General features: G+C 43.2%; 1 protein-coding gene across 2 annotated transcripts in view; it reads left to right on the top strand.

The window, feature by feature from the left end:
* Positions 1–23,386, top strand: part of LOC121014183 (protein patched homolog 1) — a 60,627-nt gene that overhangs the window by 16,179 nt on the left and 21,062 nt on the right. Inside the window, exons 2-14 of one of the 2 annotated variants that reach the window (XM_040450234.1) lie at positions 2,160–2,349; positions 5,456–5,525; positions 5,623–5,714; positions 7,118–7,316; positions 7,607–7,728; positions 8,503–8,650; positions 9,478–9,609; positions 10,018–10,173; positions 10,829–10,927; positions 11,691–11,816; positions 17,839–17,957; positions 18,633–19,035; positions 19,456–19,765. In XM_040450234.1, the coding sequence (XP_040306168.1) occupies positions 2,219–2,349; positions 5,456–5,525; positions 5,623–5,714; positions 7,118–7,316; positions 7,607–7,728; positions 8,503–8,650; positions 9,478–9,609; positions 10,018–10,173; positions 10,829–10,927; positions 11,691–11,816; positions 17,839–17,957; positions 18,633–19,035; positions 19,456–19,765 (2,107 nt within the window). In that variant the 5' untranslated portion in view covers positions 2,160–2,218. Of the gene's footprint in view, positions 1–2,159; positions 2,350–5,455; positions 5,526–5,622; positions 5,715–7,117; positions 7,317–7,606; positions 7,729–8,502; positions 8,651–9,477; positions 9,610–10,017; positions 10,174–10,828; positions 10,928–11,690; positions 11,817–17,838; positions 17,958–18,632; positions 19,036–19,455; positions 19,766–23,386 lie in introns of those variants that run through there. The other variant, XM_040450233.1, reaches the window with a different exon arrangement.

Here is a 23,386-nt window from a genome sequence, read left to right on the forward strand (position 1 = left end):
CTGAAGCTCTAAGCGTCAGGAAAAATAAAGGAAGTAGGACTTTGTAAGCAGAATGAGGGATCGTGTGCTGTGCCAATGCTTCAGGAGCTGGTAGAAATATAAATGATTTATAGGTGTGGGGTATTGATGTCATATAGCCAGGAAAAAGGAAGGAGTTGAGGTTTTTTTCAAAAAGGCTATTTGGAGATCTTGGCATGGCAGTCTGTAGCTTTTCAGAAGTGACCTCTGGACTAATAATTGGCTTTTTAGCCTCAAATAGCCTTTTTATCTCCAGAGAATGTGGATTGAGTCTAATTCAGTTCTCTAGTTAATTGCTTGAAATAATACATTGTGATTCCTGCCCGAAGGAGCCAGACCCTGCCTGCAGGCGGCTTTAGAAGAGCATCCTGAAAAGGCCTAGGACTTCATGTAAATTTATCCTTTGTTGCAAGTTTCCTATGTTTTCCTGTGGTCTTTCTTTAACTTCAAATTGATTGCAGTATCCTGGGCAATTCCCCAGGGCATTTGTCAAAGTTTTCTGCACGAGGAATCTTAATACTTTCTGTAACTGACTGATAATATCCTTCCCTCTGCCCCTCCCTCCCGGCTCCTTCTTCCTCATCCTCCGCCTCCTCTCTCCTCTTGGACACACCCAGCAGTACGTTGGGCCTCACCTCACAGTATTCCGCAGTGGCCTTGGCCATCTGCGTGGACCCACACACATGATCCTTCCAGTCTGTGAATCTGGACTAGCTTTCCTAATGAGAGCATTATTTGCTTTTTAGCCTGCCCCCTTGTTTATAAAATATGCCAAGAGAGCTAAACAGCCCGCTGTTCCCAGTACTTCCTTACTTGCCCAAACCAAATGTTTATGTCCTTGAATGCTAAACTTGAAGAAAAAGGATTCCTCCTCGTGGGAAAGCTTACCATGATTGCTGAAGGCTCTTTCTACACTGTAGCTGAAGGCCTGTTTCCCAGTAAACATGCAACTTACCAGTGACTTTAGGAACTCTTCAGACTCACTGTTCAGACTCATCAGCTGGCCTTGGAGTGTGTGTGTGTGTGTGTGTGTGTAGGGAGGGGGAGAAGGGTAGGGGGTGCTGCTTGCTCTAGGATTGTCTCTCTCCTGCCCTCCCAGGCCCTTCTGGAACAGCCCCTTCCCTGTGACCATATTGGATCAAAGCATGCTCTCCAGAGCACTCCCAACTGCATCCCCCCACACCTACCCTGTTGGGAAGTGACACTCCCTCCCAAACCCCCCCCCCCCATACCTCCCAGCCAGGTCCAGCATTCTGGCTTATTCTAAAGCCATAGTTGAAATATAACCTAAGACCTGAGAAAGAAAACAAAAAGCGTACCTTGTTGCCTTCACCTGTAGCATGCCCCACTGTGGCCAGCCTCCTGGAGAGCCCGGTGCTACTGGGGCAAGGCTTCTGGGCTTGCAGCAGGTTCAGGATCCCTGGGGAGCTTCTGGAACACAGGCTGCCTGCTCACAGGCAACTCAGAACCTGGTACCTTTGTTTCCGGATGCTGACCAGGTGAGTCTGATAGAGCCAGGATCCAGAGACTGGCTGTCCTGGCCACAGCTGAGACATTTGGTTCCTCTCAAGTACATCTGATGTAAATCACATTATTTATCTTCTCCTGGCAAATTTTCTGCCGAGCACACATTTGCCACCTTTCTTTGTTTCTTTTTCAACAGGGAGAAACATTTCCTTGTTACCTTTACTAGATTATTTAGGAGAAGAGTGTAAATTGAAGCCATTTATCTTGAAATGTGCTGCCGGGGCACATTGTTTACACAAGTGAAAGAAATTGTAACAGGGGTATTTGGTCTGGTCTGCAAGGAAAAGGTGTCTCAAGTTTTCCTTCCCCTTCCCCCTTTATACATATGGCACATTAGTTAGAAGGTGCACAAAGCACGTATGCATTAGGTTTGCATATGCAACAGACAGGACGGTTGTTCATGGCCTTAGTATTTTTTCCGTGTTTTTTTTTTTTTAATTGGTGAAATGAACATTGCCAGTAATAATAAAGTGAACGTTATCCCCCAAACATCAGCCCTGCATTTTCATGACCAGAGATAATTTATCCTGTATCCTGTACCTCTTAGTGAGATAACAGAACATGAATTCATGGGGATATTTCTGTTCTAATTGAAACCTGTACATGTTTGTCAGTTGGTGGACGAGTAAGTCGCGAATTAAACTATACTCGCCAGAAGATTGGAGAGGAGGCTATGTTTAATCCTCAGCTCATGATTCAGACCCCGAAAGAAGAAGGTGCTAACGTCCTGACCACGGAAGCTCTCCGACAACACCTGGACTCCGCCCTCCAGGCCAGCAGAGTCCATGTATATATGTACAACAGGTAAGGTGGCGGGAAGAAGCAGCTGGTTTTACTAAATAAGGTTGTGCTGGAAATATGCTTCCAGTGTTCAAGTAGTTTTCTGATAAGTGGGATTTTCTTAAATCTTGAATTTCATTTCTAGAGTTTGGTAACAGATCAAATATGTTATAATGTATTTTCACTAAGTATCTTGGCACTATATACCCAAATGAGTTTGAGTTTTCAAGCAGCCATTTGGGTGGCTATACAGCCATTCTGAGGATCTTTCCTGCTTAAGATATTTTTGGAGCAGTTACATTTTGAATTGCCTTTAGTCAAAAAGACTAGAAAAGAGGGGCATCTGAGTGGGGCTCAGTTGGTTAAGCATCCGACTTCGGCTGAGGTCATGATCTTGTGGTTCATGGGTTCAAGCCCTGCATCAGGCTCTATGCTGACAGCTCAGAGCCTGGAGCCTGCTTCGGATTCTGTCTCCCTCTCTCTCTGCCCCTATTCCACTCACGCTCTCTCTCTCAAAAATAAATAAACATGAAAAAAAATTAAAAAGAATGAGAAAAATGAAAGACTTTATGTATGGTTACTTTGTATTCACTACAGATATTGACAGCATGTGTCACAAAGCATATAGCGGTTGAGTCACTATGGTGAATTCTTACTGACGGGTAGGCAGATATGGTGGAATTATAATACAGCCTCACAAAATATTTCCCTTTAGCTTCAAAACTAACTTAACAGTGCTGTGGGTATAATAAAAGCATATGAAGAGTTCGGGAACAAAATTGACAGTCTTTCTTCTCTATTTAAACAGTGCGTTATTCAGGGCAGGGACCACATCGTGTCCATTCTTCCACCCCCAGCATTTAGATCAGAATTTGTTGATTGACTAACTGCCTAGATTGATACATTTGAACTGGATCTTCTCCCTGAACTATTGGGATGACTGTCACTAAACCCTGTTTTCAGGGGACTGCTTACTCAGTTGGCATTTGCCTAACCCCAGCCTGTCCCTCACCTCTTAACTGACTGGTTGATGATACAGTTTTTCACAGGGGAGGTGAGGAAGTGCCACTGTATACCTATTCAGAGGCCAGGGAGAATGAGGGGAGAAAATAAAAGGAAAATCTGTACTTGTCCCTGCTATGGTAACCTCCACTCCCCATGGTCTTCACTGGATTGTCTCTAAGACCCATCTAGCTGGAGACAGCACCCTAAGGTCCAGCATGAGTCACATATCTTTGACATGCTCTTGTTTCCTCATCTGTAAAGTCAGTTACTGATCAAGTGTGGTCTATTATCCTCAGGAGGTTCTGAGAACAAGATATATAATGTATGAAAAGGAAAACGTAAGGAGGTATTCTAGCACTCTTGTCAAGCAAACTTGGCTGGTGAGCGCATCCCCGATCTTATCAGCACATCCCTCCCATTCTGCAGTGGAAGCAACTCCCCAGGGCAGTTTTGCAGAACTTTCAAGTAGAGGCCCTGCTGGGAATTTGGAAATAAAGTTCCAGGGCCACTGAAAGCATGCTGTGACCCATTCTTAACACAATGGGACCCTACCTTGAAGGACTTGTCACTTAGACACTTAAGGAGAAGATGTGAGTGTCTGTACAATGAAATTATATTCTTAATCTGAGATGGAACCAGAGAACTTTTATGTGTTGGAATGAGCTTTAAAGAACACCTAGTTAAACCCGTCTCATTTTTTAGATGAGAAAACCAGGAATTAGATTAACTGGACCATTTGTCCAAGTTCATACAATTTTTAAACACTAGAGCCAGTTTTCAAACCCTTTCTTCTGGCTCCAAGCCCAGGGGCTTTTTTAAGGCACAGCCATGACCTCTGAAGCAAGTGTAAATGAGTTCACTGATTAAGTGATATTGACAACCTACTCAGGCTAGATGGTCTGTGTTGATGCTATGTGGAGTTCAGTATAAACATACACATAGATACATGAGTAGGTGGGTGGGTGGATGGGTGGGTGAGTGGATGGAAGGATGGATGGATAACTTGGGCCCTGCATTAGGAGCCGATGGTCTAGTTAGAAAGAGGAAAGTATCACACCATAGATGGGCATGTACGAAGCCAAACACAGATACTCCCAAGCCCAGGTGCTCCACGTATCAAACAGATCAGACCAGCAGTGTTCTGTGGTTCATGAGAAAGGAGTCATTTTCAATAGCCCTGGGCCAAAAAAAAAAAAAAGCCTAGTGGGAAGGTGTGGCATTTCAGTGAGGACCCTGAGGGATAGATGCGAAGGTTCCACAGGGAAGAGGGCTAAGTCCAGAACATTCCTTTGGGTGACCAATAAAAAAAAAAAGAAAAAGGAGATGAATAAATAAATAAACTAGAGCAATTTAGAGAGACTCAAAAAAATTTTTTTCTCTTGGATTTCCCATCCCTATACTTTCCAAATTTCTTCTTTTTTCAAGTTAAACTCCCTGATACACTTGCAAAGGCATGTGCTTATAGAGCATTTTTCTAGAGATGTCAGAGTTCTTTAGTATTCTATAGATAGATGATAGATAATAGAGATAATTGGTGATCAGTATATTTAATAACATTTCTATAGAACAAGAATAAAAAAACTGTAAAGTAGGAAATCTGTCTACCTGGCAATGCTGTTTACAGCATTCATGGTTCAGAGCAGAATTCGTTTGGAACACTGTCTGTTAATAAGGACGTTAACTGCCAGTAAAAATAAGTCAGTTACGTTTTCCCACCTAAATATATGTTAATACATTATAAACCTTACTAATTAGTCTCCACGTATTTTGAATTTGTGATAATTCAACTGAATTATCTGCCCTGAAGTTGTTCAGTGTATGTAGAAAAGCAGATAATGGCGTAAACAAGATTATTGGGAGAACACTTAAGAAAACAGGACTTTTCAAGTACTTTGGTAGCATTCATTTACATAAGCACCCACATGTTAATTACAATTGAGTATTATCTATTCATTAAATTAAGCTTGTTGAGTCTTTACTTGCCAAAAGTTGTGTTCATTTTGACAGATACCTAAAAGTGATCAAAATTGCAGTTCTTTCTATATGTTCTGTTGTCCTGATTTTGCATGGATTTCCATACTTTATTACAGTGAGAAATGTTTGTCTCTCCTTTCTATTTTAATAGGCAGTGGAAATTGGAACATTTGTGTTACAAATCTGGAGAACTTATCACAGAAACAGGTTACATGGATCAGGTATATTTTCTTTTTTTGCATACAATTCTCAAAAATTCCTCAGTGCTATGCATTAGCCTAATGTGTGGCCTATTTTTTTTTTTTTTAACTTTGACAGATAATAGAATATCTTTACCCTTGTTTAATTATTACACCTTTGGATTGCTTCTGGGAAGGGGCAAAGTTACAATCTGGGACAGCGTACCTACTGTAAGTGTGTGATATCATTTTCTGATGTCTGATTTCTGAACTTTAGAAGGTTTCTGTGATGTTACTTCATCATTGTTTATTCTGTTTCAGTTTTGAACAAGAAATAAAAACATTGAGATTCCATGGGCATGTTTTGAGTGAATAGTTGGGGGAGAGGGGACTTTAGCAGAATGTTTTTCCTCTTTTCAAAAAAAATAAGTTCTGAAGGCATCATTAAATTTCATTCACTTTTACCAACCTATTTATATGCAAATAAAATGCAAATTATTTCAGAGTATGTATGATTTTTAACTCTTTAATAAGATATTTGCAGTTTTGCTGACCAAGCCCTTCCATAGGTTTAGTTTATTTTTTAAGCAGAGAATTTATTAGTGCGTGCATGTCAGAATTAAACATATTGAGTTAAAGTTCAAGATCTTCCTGTGAAGTAAAATACTAACCTTTCTTTGGATCACATTAATGGCATTTGAGGGGGAAATCCGCTATCTTTGAAGGCCGTGGCAGGGGATGCTTCACAGTTTAGCAGTTGGATATTATACATACCACGTCATTTAAGGAATAATTGTTAATCAGTGTAGACATTTTCAGTTAATTATGCAAGAGTTCGTGCTTGGGTTATTGTTTCTGTCCTAGCTTGCACATATCTGCAAAAGCAATTTGCAGTGGCCATACCCTGACCTTCAGTGTACAGTTTTAGATGGGAAATAAGGGGTTTTGTGTTTTCTGGTTGGGAGATTCTGAATAATGACTTCAGCCTGGTTAAGCAGCTACAGTGTGGTTTGAACCACATAACAGGCAGCCAAAAGCCTTTCTGGTCTGTCAACAGCACAAATTCAAAAGTGAGTGTGGGGGGAAGTGGCCTTGATGGTGGTGATGGCAGAGGCAGCGGGGGGCTTTCGGGGTCGACTGCCAGGCTGTCAGAGAGAGCTCATAAGTATGGGATTATTAAAGGTAATGGAGATCAAATATTTTGATTGATGACATTTACAAAGCATTTATTAGGCTGGCAAGTGCTAATTTGACATTGTGATTCCTTCTCCCACCCACCCCCCACCCCCCCTAATTTTGGATCTCAGTCTTTTGCTAGGAAGTGCCCTTTGGCTAGTTCTGTAGTAGGTATTAAAAATGACATATCAGCCAGTAAAGATTCTTTGATCGTTTCATTAATTTACAGGCTCTCTGCTTGGCATTTTTGTTCATGAATTACTTTCCTGACTCAGGTTTGCATACAGATACACTGGAAAGGAGCATTTATTTTGTATGCCAGGGTCCCAGAATTGCAGCACAACCAGAAAGCCTCATGCAATCCAGACACAATATATACAATATACGCCGTCTTGGAGGCTTGGAAAAGAGGCTTGGAAGCCTCCTTTCATGGTCTCGCCTCCTAATTTCTTTCACAGAGGTAAGCCTCCTTTGCAGTGGACAAACTTTGACCCTTTGGAATTCCTAGAAGAGTTAAAGAAAATAAACTATCAAGTGGACAGCTGGGAGGAAATGCTGAATAAGGCCCAAGTTGGTCATGGTTACATGGACCGGCCCTGCCTCAACCCGGCTGATCCAGACTGCCCTGCCACAGCTCCCAACAAAAATGCAACCAAAGTGAGTACAGTCCTCGATTCTTTCCTGAGAGAGAAAAACTTGATGTCTTTCCCCCATTTGGAGTTCTATTATTTTCATTTTTAAGATTTGATTCTTAACGACTTTTTTGTCTATGGAGCTAAGTTTGTTTATAGAGCTAAATTTTGCTGTAAGATTTGCCATACGCCTCTCATTAGCCTTGTTATTAATGTTCTCTCTGAAACAAACAAGCCCTTAAAGCACTGGATTTTAACAAGGCATGTGACCTGCCTACTGATTCCCGTAATTATGTGGCTGTCTTTTTATTTTAGCCTCTTGATGTGGCCCTTGTTTTGAACGGTGGATGTCATGGATTATCCAGAAAGTATATGCACTGGCAGGAGGAACTGATTGTGGGTGGCACAGTCAAGAATAGCACTGGGAAGCTTGTCAGGTAATCCAACATATGGAGGAAAAATCCAAGCCGTCTATTTTTTGTCCTTTCCTCAGAAACCACTTCCCTTCTGACATCTGCAAGTGTATTTGCATTAATACCTAACTGTTATCCTAGCTAGCCGCCTGGTGTAATAGAATCTTAGGAAATATTACTGGACCAGACCAGCTTGAAAGAACACCTTGTGGGGAATTTTTCAAGAGGAGATTTGTTGTTTTCATTGAGACTCTAGTTAGTGACTACAGGTTTTTAGAAGACCTGTCAGGTAGAAGATCAGGACAAGTGTAAAGTGGGCAGAAAACATTGGTCATAGCCAGTGGGGTGAAATGCTGTGACAGCTAAACAAGAATGATCCTCTGTGCACTCGCGGACTCTGCTCCGGCAAGCGTCAGGCTCTCCGTCTGAGATCTGTCCCTTGGGAGAGCCGTCGTCTGGGATTTCTGCACAGGCAAGCACGCAGCGCTGAGCCCAGCATATCTGGTCAAGCTATCTACTCCCCGACCCTTCCTGTTTCACTGAATAGAAACTGAGAAAGGAAATTGCCTATTAATTTAATTTCAGGGTATATCTGTAAAAGGTTTGTAAGGTTACACCTTTAATATGGTACATCAATCTATTAAATAAAATAACCATCAGGTCCTGTTTAATGGAAACATGTGCTCACATAGAAGGAGAGAATGGCCACAAGTGAGTTGGGGGTGCTTGTTTGTGATTCTAAGCTGTGAGAACTACTTCCTGGAAATGCTGATGTTGTGTCTTTACCACCCATCACAGTGCCCATGCCCTGCAGACCATGTTTCAGTTAATGACTCCCAAGCAAATGTACGAACACTTCAAGGGGTATGAGTATGTGTCACACATCAACTGGAACGAGGACAAGGCAGCAGCCATCCTGGAGGCTTGGCAGAGGACGTACGTGGAGGTAAATCGCCAGCATTCCGACGCCTACCTTTGAATCTGGGTGCAAACCCCTTAGTTACTAAATACTTCATTGTAGCGATGTTTTAAAAGATTTTTTTTCCATTAGAATTTATTTTCAAAGCAAATTGTCATTTTGGGTACTTGGTGGGATGGAAACTTTTCTTCCTTTCCTAGATAGACATTGAAAATCTTAATGTCTGGGTGATGCTAATTCTACTTGGGATGCCTGAAATATTCTGAGTAACCAGTTGTGAACTCCAGAACTAGGCACAACAGTGTTTAAAACAACAACAACAACACTTGGTTAGCAAGAAAAGGTGTCTGGAAAACATTAGCAAGGCATAGAATCTATTCACAGCTGCAGTCCCCTTGGTGAGGTCATATGACAGGAGCTGGCCTTTGTTTCCCAAGCAGTGACCTCTGCTGAGCTGCATGTGACCTTTTAAAAATGGCCAGCAAACAAAGTGGGGAGGAGTCACCACAGGAATGAGTTATTTTAGATTAGTGGGGAGCCGAGGGGACCCACAGATCAGTTGTACAGTGGCAGAGAGGTGAATGGGTGGAGTAAATAAAGCTTGGAGTGGGCTTCAAGGATTCTGGCTCACCGCAGCACCAGATTCTCACCTGATTAGCAATGGCCTTCATTGTTCCAGGCCCAGGGTCATTTCATGTTAGTCCAAGTTCAAACCTGGATCATGTAGAACTCTTTAATGCATCAGAAAAAAGTGAGGGTTGAGTGGAGGGGGCATGTCCCCCAAGATCTGTGCTGTCAAAGCCCATTGAAGCTTTAATTCCATGTCGGACTTTATCCTTATGTTGTGACCACAGGTAGTTCATCAAAGTGTCGCCCCGAACTCCACACAGAAGGTGCTTTCCTTTACCACAACGACCCTGGACGACATCCTCAAGTCCTTCTCTGATGTCAGTGTCATCCGAGTGGCCAGTGGCTACTTACTGATGGTAACAGTCAATTCAGTTCTCCTGGGGGATGGGGCAGTTGGTTTGGTTTTTAGTTTTTATCTTTCCATGACCGCTCCTGCTTTTTAACTGCTCTTAACACACACGTGCATCCAAGACAGAGAGAGCTCTGCTTCATAACGGTTTCAAAAGTGGTCGTGTAAAGCGTTTTCTCCCATTTGTAGTTTGCCCATCTCTGACTCATATCATTTCATGTGATGTCTGTAATGTAAATTTTTTGTTGTTGTTGGATTCAATAAGTTCTACTTTTTGATTTGGGGTGATGGGTGGGGGAAAACATTAGAATCCTTACACATTCTAATGTTTGGCTTTTGTTTTGTGTCTCCCCCCACCGCCCCCCATCCCCCCTTGTTCCTTCACCTGCCCCCCACCCTGTGGTTCTGCTCGCAGCTTGCCTATGCCTGTTTAACCATGCTGCGCTGGGACTGCTCCAAGTCCCAGGGTGCCGTGGGGCTGGCTGGCGTCCTGTTGGTTGCACTGTCAGTGGCTGCAGGATTGGGCCTGTGCTCATTGATCGGGATTTCCTTTAACGCTGCAACAACTCAGGTACTAAAGGAGACATCCATCCACTATTTATTGACAAACACCCCTCCCCAGGCTTAGCCCTGCGGCCTCCTATGTGTCCCTGTCACCTAAAGAGTCTTCCGTCCTTTGCCACCAAGATGCCACACTTCGGGGGAGGGGGCTGCTGCCTCAAAGTGGAGCTCTTGGCAGTGGGGGGGTGGGGGGGGTGGGTCTGAGTGGGCTTGTTGCTTGGTTGAGGCACTTCACTTATCAGTGAAATTAAGACCATTTATTAGAGCCGTGGTTCCCAAACTTAGGTGTTTGCTAGAGTCACCTGGAGGGCTTGGACAACTCAGACTGCCCGGCTCCACCCCCAGAGTTTCCAGTCATCACTTCTCAGTGATGCCGGTCCAGGGCTCATGCTCTGAGATCTGCTGCTTTCCATGAGTCAGATTCTTTCTCATTTATTAATTTTAAAAAATATAACGGAGCTTAGAAATAGAAATGCACAAGATCTCCTGTGCGCTAAAACAGCTCGATCTGGGGGATTTAAGCCTCAGAGAAAACTAGATTCAATGGTGTGAGCTGTCCTTTGGGGAGCTTGGTGGGGGGGGCTCTGGTAATGTTTTCAAGGGCTCGGGAGTGGTCAGAATTGGGCTTCACACATCTAATCTGCTGCCCTTTGGTTTTGCCGCAGGTTTTGCCATTTCTTGCTCTTGGTGTTGGTGTGGATGATGTTTTCCTTCTGGCACATGCATTTAGTGAAACAGGACAGAATAAAAGAATCCCTTTTGAGGTAATAGAAAAGAAAAAGAAGAAAGCTTTGGGGACAGCCAAACTCCACTCTGTTCTTGAGTTTTTGTCCTCTAATTTTCTGTAATCTGGCCCAATAAATATTTCAGTCCCAAGTCAGTGACGTGGTACTGGCTCTAAATAAGTAAAAGAAGTTAGAAGAATCTCAGAACACTTATTCCAAGGCCCAAATTTGCTTTTCTGTTTTGTGTGTGTCTGTGTGTGTGTGTGTGTGTGTGTCTCACTGTGTCCCCATCACACCCTCCCCCACACCTTTTTTTTTTTCAAGTGTATTTATTTTGAGAGAGAGCAATCGAGGGAGGGGCAGAGGGAGAGAAAGAGAGAAAGAATCCCAAGCAGGCTCCACACCTTCAGCACACGGCCCTGTGTGGGGCTCGAACTCATTAACCTTGAGATCATGACCTGAGCTGAAATCAAGTGAAGACATTTAACTGACTGACCCACCAAGGTGCCCCTCCCCCACACCTTTTAAATCTGAAAATTTTACTTAAATCATTATCTTGCAGCTCTGTGCTTTGGATGTCAGAGCCGTGAACAACACATAACCGTGTAGATAATCCTGAGAACTTTCTCAATGCCAGTGTTAGGGGGTAAGGCAGAGATCGCCCTTTCTTTCTTACACCCCAATGTCAGCATTATCGACTCTGCTGTCCTACTTTGTCATGTATGTGAATTGTTCACACGGTCTGTGCTCTGAGGGCACCCTGTCCTGTGCAGTTTTCAGCACTGTGGTTTCTCGTGCTCAGGACAGGACTGGGGAGTGCCTCAAGCGCACGGGAGCCAGCGTGGCCCTCACATCCATCAGCAACGTCACTGCCTTCTTCATGGCCGCATTGATCCCGATTCCCGCTCTGCGGGCGTTCTCTCTACAGGTGAGTCTCCAGTGATGAAACCTATGGTGAGCACCCCACGTTGACTTTTCTCCATTAACACGCTTCCAGTACTACTGTAGCATGGACCATATGGAGCTCGTGTGGGTGGGTGCTTCTTTAAGCCATAACCCTCACAGTCCCCCTGAAATACAGCCCAGGGTTCTTCCCTTCCTTTTAGTCCTGTAGCCCAGATGCCTGTGGCCTGGGTGTCCTCAAGACCTGGTGCCTTAGGGAGCGGCTCTTTCCTTTACAGTTAAACTAAAATGACACCAGAGCTGCTCCATATAGGATGCCAGGAAGCTCCTGCTCCAGATATCCAGAAGTCCTCTGGTCTCATCCACAGTGCGGCCAGCTTCTGGCCATCCCTGCTTCGAAATCCCACTCGGTTTCTGTGCTTACCCCAACATGCCACCCTCTATTTCCCTAAAGCAGCCTCAACACAAGGCAGTTGTACAGAACACATTTCATTGACTATGAAGACGAGCTTGCAGTATAGACCAGGCTAGGCGATCACTTAGAATTGAACACATGGGGGTTATAATGGGTGCAGATCGTCCCCCACTCCTGCAGTCCAATCTACATATAACATTTTTTTTTTTTTTCTGAGAGAGAGAGAGAGGCAGAAGGAGAGGGGGAGAGAATCTTAAGCAAGCTGCACATCGAGCGCAGAACCCTTCATGGAGCTCAATCTCACAACCATGCAATCATGACCTGAGTCAAAATCAAGAGTCTGATGCCTAACCTGCTGAGCCACCCAGGCGCCCCTGCATATAATGTTTGACTCTCCCCAAACTTAACTAATAGCGGCTGTTGACTGGAAGCCTTACTGATAACATAAACAGTCAATTAACACATATTTTATGTTCCGTGTGTTATGTAGCGTATTCTTACAGTAAAGTAAACTAGGGAAGGAAATGTTATTAAAATCCTAAGGAAGAGAAAGTACTTTTACAGTGCTGTAGTCTATTTATTGAAAATAGCCTCCAAGTGGACCTGTGTAGTTCCAACTTTAGTTGTTCAAGGGCCGGCTGTATTATCTTCCACTGTGCAGATGTATTGGCCACCCTCTGCCTGCAGGGGGTTCATTGGTGGGCCCTTGCTTGCCACCTCTCTCCTAGTTCCCCCACACAGTCTCTTCTGTCCTCTCCTCTGCCTTCTTTTGGTCTCCTCGTCCCCTCTCAGGCTGCACAAAAAGACTCAGAATTCCTTTCCCTTCCTTATGCAGAGCAGTTTGGCTCCTGCATTGTTCTCCTTCCAAACTAGGCCCTTTCAAAGCACCAAGATATTTTTTGAACAAAGAGCCAGCTTATGTGAACGGTAGGAATGGAGAGCTCCCTGGGCTGGGGCCATAGCAGTGGTCCATTCTGTGCTTGGCCTGCAGTGCCGGTATCGCCCTTCAGCTGCTTGAAGCCCCCAGGGATCCGGAAATCGATCAGCACAGCAGGTGAAAGCTCACCGCCCAGTTTGAGATGTGGCCTTCCTGAGCCCGAGATGGTTTTGGGTTTTGATGTCTCAAAGACGTTATTGCAGTTTTGTGAATTAAATTCAAATTTTATCTTTCTTTTTCTCTTACAGTGTGATACGTAATTTATGAGATGGCCAGGTTTTTAAAGGAAACTACCTTTGGTGTCACTTTTTAAGCCTTATTACGTCCGTCGTCTTCATGTTGCTTTACTCTTGTAAATCACCAAAAGGTGATTGTGACCAGGAAGAGAAACGGACAGATGATAAATTATGTTTCTCTTTATACTTTGTCAACACGCTTCGCTCTTCTGTAGTCTTCATATTTGAATTTCACTTCACTAATGGCTAATAAAGACCTAAGCAAGTAATGATGCTACTGCATTTGGGATGCTAGACTTACTTAATATTTAGTGTAAGACAAGACATGAAAAAAGATTTTTATACCAGTCACTATGACCACCACCCCCAAAAGAAAAAGGGTTTATTACAAAAATATATATAAAAATAGAAGCAGTAAGTGAATTAATGAATAAAGGTAAGCCTTTAATGACCAAAGCACAGGAAAATGAAAATATAAGTGCTCAGTAATGTGGAAGATGAGTGAACATTGCCACTAAATTATGGGTGCAACCAAAGTTCTAGAATGCCTTTTTGCATGGGCATCTGCGCCCCCACATTTTGTCTCCCGTTCTTATTACATATAGAGCAGATTCTAGTATTGAAAAATTGTTATACTCCTTGGACAGTGGGACCCTGTCTCCAACCTCTCTCCTTTTCTGCTTGCCTTTTTCTCACTGTTCTTTATTTCCGCTCTGCCTCACACTCCTTCTTTTCTTCTTGTGTGTGTCTCTCATTTTCTCCTCTCCTCTCTCAGTATGCACTGATGATTCATCAAGACATACTCTCCTTTAATGATATCCTATGGTGTGGTGCTGAAAAGCTACATGAGTTGTCCTTACGTCTTTTAGAAAATCCAGTGCGCTAAATTCTCCCAAGGTAAGCACCTTACCAAGAAGAGAGGAGTACTGTGAGTTTTTTATTTCTATTCTGAGCCACTGGGGTACCACTTTAGAAAATTGAAGACTTCCAGGAGTCTTCATTTATTAAAGACTGGCTCCGCCATAGCACTGGCTCATGCTCTGTCAAAAAACTAACAAAAGCAAAGAAAAGGAAAGAAAAAAGAAGATAATGTAAAAAGAAAAGAGACAGAATGTGTTTTGCAGTAGCCATCAGAAATTTACATTGGTTTCCTTTTAAATACACTGACATTCAAAATCGACCATTAGGTAGCTTCTTCTCTTTCTTTTAGTGAATAACATTAAGTTGTGCCTCTGGGTATTCATTTGTGTTTATATTTTCAGGATACTACAGATTAAGCCTCAAAAGAGAGAGCTCTACAGTGGTTCTGTCTAATAATAAGTCCATGTTAATTTAGGATTATTCCCTATGGAAATTTTCCAATTGTCTAACTTTACAAAAATAAATAGAAAAATTTTCCCCAAAGAAACCATCTTAGACTTCCTTGTCAATGTCCATCCATCTGTCCAAATACCACCTCTGTGCCAGAAAGCAGTGGCTTTGGTAACCAGTGCCCCGCACTGGGCTTTGCTGGTAACTGAGTGGTGTTTGTTCTTCAGTGAAAACTCCCAGAACAGAATGTCTTATTGTTCCAGACAGTATGAGGGTTTCAATGAGGGCCCCCCTAGGCAGGGCCCAGTTGTCTCCGTGTCGCAGCAGGGCCACCATGGGTGCGTTGCAGGGGGCAGGGTGGAACACGGAGGATGGGGACATTTCCCTTAAGCACCGGAATTAGAATTGATTGACAGTGCAAATCATCCCCATCATCTTTTCAGATTTTCTACAATTTCTTAAACTCCCCTTTGCTCCAGCGATGACACGTGTCCCTTGCTGAGAGACCTTGCAGTTATTTATTTATTTATTTATTTATTTATTTATTTATTTATTTATTTATTTTTACTATTTTAGTGCACTTGAACAGGGCACTGAAACTGTGTCGTTTTCTTGTCAGAATATGTGCTACCTGTGTATGTAATATGCCACTTGAAAGTAAGCATGGGCGAGATGCTACACTTTGGAGTTCTGGGGTCCTTCATTTCCCCCACAGACTCCTCCAGTGGATATGGCTGTTACCAGATGTGTTCCACAGTCACTGTGGAAGCATCGGTGTCATTCGGCCCAGATCACCTGGGCCACTTGCGTTCCTCATCCTCAGGAACTTCTGTCCAGAGTGAGGCCCAGAGTGTTCAATCCGCATTCCACCCCTGAATTCTGAACATGCCTATCGTAGAAAGAAAAGCTGAAGGGATTCCACCTCTGGGACTGAATTTTCCTGAAAAATCTCCTTGAGAATCAAATCTGTTCTTCCCAGCACCCCTGTGGTCAGATTGGTCAGGAGTCCTAACCCCGCCTGCATCCATCCCCTCAGGAGGTGACCAGGTGACAAGAACTCCCAGGTCTCAGGCTGAGGGCTTTGACATCAAGCCTGTATTTAAATTCTGTTTACTCCATAACCTGAGGCAGGTGACCATCCTCTGCATCTCGGACTCTCTGTTAGGTAATAGTGTCAACAGCAGTAATAACGGCTGACCTGGTTGCTGTGAAGACCGGATGAATCATGTGTTAATTCCCTGGTCTCTCATTACTCCCCCTTTACTCCTTTCTCTTTCCCTCCACAGAATTTTACGTGTCCCCCTCAGACACCGCTTGTCAGTTTCCTCCACGTGGTACATCCTTCCTCCTTGCCCCCCAGAGTCCTATTTTTGTCTTCTACACCTCCCAAGTACCTGCCTTGACCACCCTCTGCCCGCCATCCCCACACGCACCCGCACCTGCACATTCTTTCCTCCTCTGAGCTGCTCTGAAACCCTGCGCAAGCTTTTACTACTGTATATATCAGCCTGAATCATAATTTGTTTAAGGGTCTGGCTGTGTCGGTCTTTGGAGAGCACCAGGATTTTGTCTTATTTCTCTTTTTGTCTTTAGTACCCAGCTCAGTACCTTGCCTTTTCTTTTTAAAGTATTTGCCTCTTGGATGAATCCTCCAGGCAAAATAGTGATTTGCTTATTAAAACAAGTCTGACCTTCCATACATTAGAGTGGTTAAGTCCACAGGTTTCATATGTTTTGAGTTGATGAGGAATCTCAAAGCAGACTAAGAAGAGAGAAGTTATGTAATTTTTAGCAGAAGACTTGATAATTTTTTGGTTTTGTAGACTTGACAGGGAATAAATTATTGAAGGTCCCTTTCCAGAACTTACACTTGCTCTCTCGCCTTGAGCATGAATTCACAATTACTATGAAAAGTTTTTTGCAAAGTTCTCTTCTAATTCTGTTAGGTATCAGTTATAATCAGTCAGGTTTTCTTTTCTCACCTGGAGATTTACCCAGTTGGAGAACGTTTTAGAACTAAGCAGTTCTTCAGAAAGCTTCCTAAGAATTTTTAATTTGCAAAAAATTTTCTGATGATTTCTTGGTTACTTAGCATTCCAGTTGCTTTTTTTCTTTATTGTGCCGCTTCTTTCCACGCTTTTCTGAAGGGGAGAGCCCTTTCAACTGTCCTCTGTTGACTTTCCCCTATTAACAGCCCAATTGTATAATTTTTACTAGGTCAGCAGGAGATTTGCCAAAGCACTACAGAATCTAGCCCCATGTTTATTCTAGGTTATGGAGTGACTTTTGAATCTGTACTTATTTATTCTGCATACTATAATCACACGCAGGAATTTCTTTCTGCCTTACTCTCCTTGACCTTTTATGTTACTGTGCTCACATACCCCACAGGCTGCTCCAGAGGCTATTTGGAATGTGCCTATTAAAAACCTCAGGGGATGTGTTTGAAATTTTATTTCATGTTTTAAAGGTGACATTTTGATATACCCAATCCACTTTACATATAAATATTCTAAGTGTAAAATCAGAGTTGCGTGAAACTCTTAGAAATGTTCTGAAAGGGGAATGTTTGTTTTAAATTAAAACATCTCAAGTATATTCTGTATTCTGCCTTTGTAAATTTGGTTTGGTTAGGTTGCTACCAAGACACTCATTTCATTCCTGTGTTTGTACATCATGGGTTCGTGAAATTCTAAGAGATTGAAAGGATCAGAACGATGGGGCCTGTTCTAGTCAGATGGTCTCTTAATGATGGAAGAGAAGCAAAATGATGAGAAACTCCAACATCTATTTCAACTTTCTTTCATTTCCTTACTGAAGTGTTTATAAAGATGATGTTTAATTTTTTTTAATTTTTTTAATGTTTGTTTATTTTTGGGAGAGAGAGACAGAGCATGAGCGGGGGAGGGGCAGAGAGCAACGGAGACACAGAATCCGAAGCAGGCTCCAGGCTCTGAGCTGTCAGCACAGAGCCCAATGTGGGGCTCGAACTCACAAACCGTGAGATCATGACCTCAGCCGAGGTCGAATGCTTAACTGACTGAGCCACACAGGTCGCCCAGAAAGATGTTGTTTAAAACATCTTTATTTTCAGAGCAGTCCTCTGGCATATTGGTGACCTCTGCTTTTTTTTTTTCCCTGCTTCTAGGCGGCTGTAGTAGTGGTATTCAATTTTGCTATGGTTCTGCTAATTTTTCCTGCAATTCTCAGCATGGATTTGTATCGACGGGAAGACAGGAGATTGGATATTTTCTGCTGTTTTACAAGGTACAATTTCTGGCTGCTGTGACTTTTATTTGTTGGGTACAAAGTGGTAGGGTTTAGAGAGGTCTTTAGTCTGTGGACTTGGAAGAAAATGTAATCAACAGGGCTTGTACCAGCGTGATGGAGGCAGAGGAGATAATGGACGGAGGATGCTTTTTTAGGGATATCGAAAGACTGGGGCTCTCCCCACCCCCTCTGCCCCGCCCCTGCCAACAGAAGACACAATCACAGCCCCAGGGTTGTGATGTGCATGGCCATTATTTCTCCTGTGGATCAGTTTTGCTGATTATCAGGAGTGTGTCATATCTGTATGGATTCAGGCAGAACAAAGGTTTGAAAACCAACCATCCAGAAAAAATACACCCCTTTGGGTGTTGTGGGATTGAGGGGGGGTTGTTTTGGGGCAGTTTTTAGGAATTATGCTTTGAAGGGGTTCATCAGCGTGTAACTTGACTTTGTCAGCCAAATTCAGGTTCAGCCATCCATTTGGCTTCCTTTGACTTACTAGTGTCTATGTCCAGATGGTTAAATCAGGTGACATGTGTGAGGTTGAGCAGTACGATATTTTCCTCCTAAATCAGAGCTATGTAAAATGGATCTTGTCAGTCATTGGCAAAAATGAAAGCACTTTGTTTCCCTGTTTCAGTTATACCACTGCAACATATTTTTCCCTCTCAGCCCCTGCGTCAGCAGAGTGATTCAGGTTGAACCTCAGGCCTACACGGAGACTCACGATAACACCCGCTACAGCCCCCCGCCCCCCTACAGCAGCCACAGCTTCACCCACGAAACCCAGATCACCATGCAGTCCACAGTACAGCTTCGCACAGAGTACGACCCCCACACGCATGTGTACTATACCACTGCTGAACCACGCTCTGAGATCTCCGTGCAGCCCGTCACCATGACCCAGGATACCCTCAGTTGCCAGAGCCCCGAGAGCACCAGCTCCACGAGGGATCTGCTTTCCCAGTTCTCGGACTCCAGCCTTCACTGCCTTGAGCCCCCCTGCACCAAGTGGACACTTTCATCTTTTGCCGAGAAACACTATGCTCCTTTTCTCTTGAAACCAAAAGCCAAGGTAATCTACCAAAACAGAAGATTCTTGTCTTCAAGAAATGGCAAAACAGTCTCCTTTGGAATTCATCAGGTTGCTTCTTTGGGTGTCGCTTCTTTCAGGCCTTCTAAAGAGTCCATCCATTTAGCATGTGAGGCCATTTTAATGAGCTCATCTTCTACAGCAGTGAATCTCTATGCAGCAAGTGCTTCTGTGAATTTAGTTCAACTTCTTACATTATAAACATTTCATTCTTCATGAGCTTATTTTTAAAATGTGCTTACTATGATTACTTGTTTTTCCCTGCGGGAGAATGACCCCTACATGCTGCATCCAGGCCATTGTGGTGATAAAAGTGAGGTCTAAACCAAACAGCTTGCTTTTGTTGAGGGAGAGTCTATCCCATCCTCTGACTCTGATCTTGTGCCTTTTACTGTGTTACAGGTCATGGTGATCTTCCTTTTCCTGGGCTTGCTGGGGGTCAGCCTTTATGGGACCACCCGAGTGCGCGATGGGCTGGACCTTACAGACATTGTGCCTCGGGAAACCAGAGAATATGATTTTATTGCTGCACAGTTCAAATACTTTTCTTTCTACAACATGTATATAGTCACCCAGAAAGCAGACTACCCAAATATCCAGCACTTACTCTACGACCTTCACAAGAGTTTCAGCAGCGTGAAGTATGTCATGTTGGAAGAAAATAAACAGCTTCCCAAAATGTGGCTGCACTACTTCAGAGACTGGCTTCAAGGTAAGGTACTGCTAGAGGGCGTTCGCCCTTTGTAAACTCACCCTTTGGCCCTTGGTGTGTTCAGCGTCCACAAGTTCCCTTTGTTCGCTTAATTAAAGTGTTAGATTATAATGTAACACTGACGTGTTTCATTGACTCCTAAGTGTTGCTTAAAATTCTTATATAGACTGTTTCTGGGGCAGCCTCCCAAATCTGGCTTTCACCTATTAAATGATGCAAACAGTTCACACGGGTGACTCAGGAACTTCCGTAAGAATTTATGGGTGCACATTAGAAAATGGGAAAGTATGTTATAAAATAGGGAGCTGGGTGCTTCTAGTGCTCTTTTTTGGATGGTGGTCAGTTGGATGACCAAGTGAAATCAGAGTGTTGGAATTTCTAGACTGACTTCTTGTCAGATTATGGCTTACTATACCAGCGGATTTTGCATCATTGGTGAATATAATGTAAAATTCCATATTTTGACCGTCTTTTGATTTGGTGTATGAAATAAACTTATCAGTGCTTAACCACATCTCACAGTACTTCATACTGTAATAATGAGTCAAATTCTGCTGTAAAATGCCTTTCTTACTTCTTACCTTGTTCTTAGAAACATTTCTAGGAAACGGTAGTCAGCTGAAGAAAAAAAATGGCTTAAATATGCTCCTAACTGCTGACTGAATATGAATGTATTCAGTGATTCAAAGAACATCTGTTCATTTATTCCGTGTTGACACATGCAAAGTGAAGTGGGGAATCAAGATAATTATCCACACAATTCAAGCAAAAATGCTTTTACTGAAATACCCAAATAATTATGGCCCCCAACATTTTTTGGCTTAAGTTATCCAAATGACTGTCTTAATTTCCCACTTAATTAGGCTTGTTTAAACACAGATTTGAGTGCCTTTTTTGGTCTTAAGTCAATACACTTGTATGTAAAGATTAAGCAGCCAATTTCCCTGTGAGTTTGCATGGAATGGTAAACAACTTGAGTTTGATTGAAAATTCTTCAGTACAGTTTTTCTGGCCTTGACTTCTGTTCTTACAGTTTTGTTCATACGTGTATACCAGATTTGACCTCTTTTTTTGAGGAAGGCAAAGAGAACCACATGATCTTAATACTATTTTTTAACATGCTCTGAGATTAACTCAAATTTGTTCAAGTCTTATTTTTGACAGTAGTTTGGGAGGTAGTGTTTTTCAGATAATGGGTCAAAACAGGACCAGACAGTTGAGAGATTCCCTGCTTTTCATTTTTCCTCCATTGGCCAAAGACATGCAAATAGCTTGCCACGAATGACAAAAGAGTGCACTGCCAGTATCTGAGCAAAGGAGGCTTGTTGTAGAATTGATTTCAGTGTCTTCAGCCATTCCTTTGGAAGCTCAATATGGCATGTTAGGCGGAGCTTGGGAAGAGGGCAGAGGGGTATTGTCTGCAGGCAGTGCTGAGGGCTAACCTTTTTATAGCGTATTGTAAATTATCCCTATGCTTTCATCCATTTAAAGACCTAAAGCAGTTGGACTTGATAATCACACTTTTTTAAAGGTGCCATTGAATCATGTTCTGATTGCTAAGTGAACAGCACCCACCTAAACCAAGTGAGACCTGTTCATGCTCCCAAGTCAGGGTCCCAGCCAGCTCTAGAACTCTGCTTGTGACTCTTAGGAGGTCCCGCAGAGAGCACTGGACACAGAATGGCCAGATAATGGGACACTTGGGTTGCCTAGATACTTTTCAGGCCTGTCAAGTGGTTGATTGGGTCTTTGGACACTTCCTGCAAGGAATCAGCTCTCCTTGAATCATTCAGAACTTACTGTGCGATTGTTAAGTGTTGGGAACCTTGTTGGTTTTTAGTGGACTTATCACTAAAAACCATGTCGTGCTGTTAATCTTTATCGACATTCCAGTAGTTTGGGAGGAGTAGGTAACTCATACAAAATACATAATGGTAATACCACATGTTATCTTTAAATGCACGTGCAAGGAAGGCTAAGTTGCAGGTAAAAACCACACTGTACATCATGTCCAAGTGGTGTTCATTTATATTTCACACTGAATTGTGCAGATAAAATTTAAATTAATGTTTTCTTTTTAAGGTTCCATATCAAGGAGAAATTGACAATTGGGATAATTAGCTCAAAACTCTCACTAGAAAATGAAATTTAGTATAAAATTTAAAATGAGACAGGTTCTAGCTGAAACTTTTACGTTTTGCTATAAGATGGCAGTGGAGGCAAAATCCGTGTGCCTCGTTTTGTGTATAGAATCATATGTTATACATGCATCTTAGGCCAACTCATTGTTACTCAAGCTTTTTAGTAATTAGTCAGAAAATAAAATAATCTGAGTATACGGACTTAACTTTTCTATGAGGTCAGTGACTAGGTCTCATTGGTGTTTGTACTCCCAAATAGAGTGAATGGCGTGGGGAGGCCGGCAGCATGGATGATGAGTTGAGCTGAGTTGCAGACAGGGTTGACCTCCCCAAATCCAATCTCTCTTACTTTGGTTCACTGTAGGGTGTCCCCAGATCCTTAGTGCATAAGTATCTTAAACTTACACTCAGATTTTTGGAACGCCCTGTTTGCCACTAGACATCATCGGTGCCCACGAGAACTCTGCTGATCTTATTCCTGCCTTCAGCAAATAACTTCCTGAGCACCTTACTGTGTTCAGGGCAATTTAGAGCATCCACGGTTCAAGCCAACCCTGGAACTCTGGATCCTGCTGCCTGGATCCAAAGCTTAGCTCCAGCCCTGGCCTGCTAGGTAGCCTTCATCAAGTTGCTTTCCAAGCCTCAGATGAGGAAACTGAGTGGAACCATAATGCTAACAGGGCTGTCTCATGAGGTGGTTGTAAGAATTACATGAGCAGTGATCAGTGTAAAATGTGAGACAGCTCAGTGCTCACTGAGCACGAGTGTCTCCCTAGGATTAAAGGATCAAGAGGGAAAGGGTTAAAGTACCACACAGGCCATGAAGTGATGAAGTTTCTATTAAGGCGAGGAAAACAGACCAGGTCTCTTTTCTGGGGAGAGGAGGGGTTGTTTTTCCTCTCCTGTTTATTTTTTTTCAAAAACAAAAAAAGGCTTTAGGTAATAAAATAACATCTGTTCCATACGGCTTGTTGTGTGCATGCCTCACTGTGAAAAACAGTCTGTGTGAGAGTTGGGAGCGCGGCTGCTCCGGTGGTCCCCCCGCCCACCGCTCCTCCACACTGGGCCTTCTTTCACCACCGAGCCCACGGGCCTCATCCCCACATTGTTCATGTAAAAACAATGCCCACAGCAATGTCAGCAGGAAGGTTTAAAGAGAGAGACAGGGAGACAGGGTCCTGTGCCGCCCTCTCACCCTACTTCATACCCCAAGAGCTTAATTATTTTGAGCACTAAGGGAGCCGGTATTTTGGGGGGTGGTGTCTTTGAAGTCACTCGAGGCATGTCATGAAATGAAAGGAACCCTTCTCCCTTCTTACTGGCCATGTCTAACCCGTGCATACGCAGCTTGTTCAAAAGATGTGGTTTCCTGAGCTGCCGGGGCTGGGGAGTTCTACTTGGGAGGGGATTTGGGGGAAGCAGGGCAGTGGGAAGGGGGTGGGGTGTCAGGGGGGTGTGGTGGGGGGAGAGTGTGTGCACA

Source organism: Herpailurus yagouaroundi, unplaced genomic scaffold (genome assembly GCF_014898765.1).
Source record: "Herpailurus yagouaroundi ecotype Mexico unplaced genomic scaffold, PumYag 201, whole genome shotgun sequence".
NCBI lineage: Eukaryota > Metazoa > Chordata > Mammalia > Carnivora > Felidae > Herpailurus > Herpailurus yagouaroundi.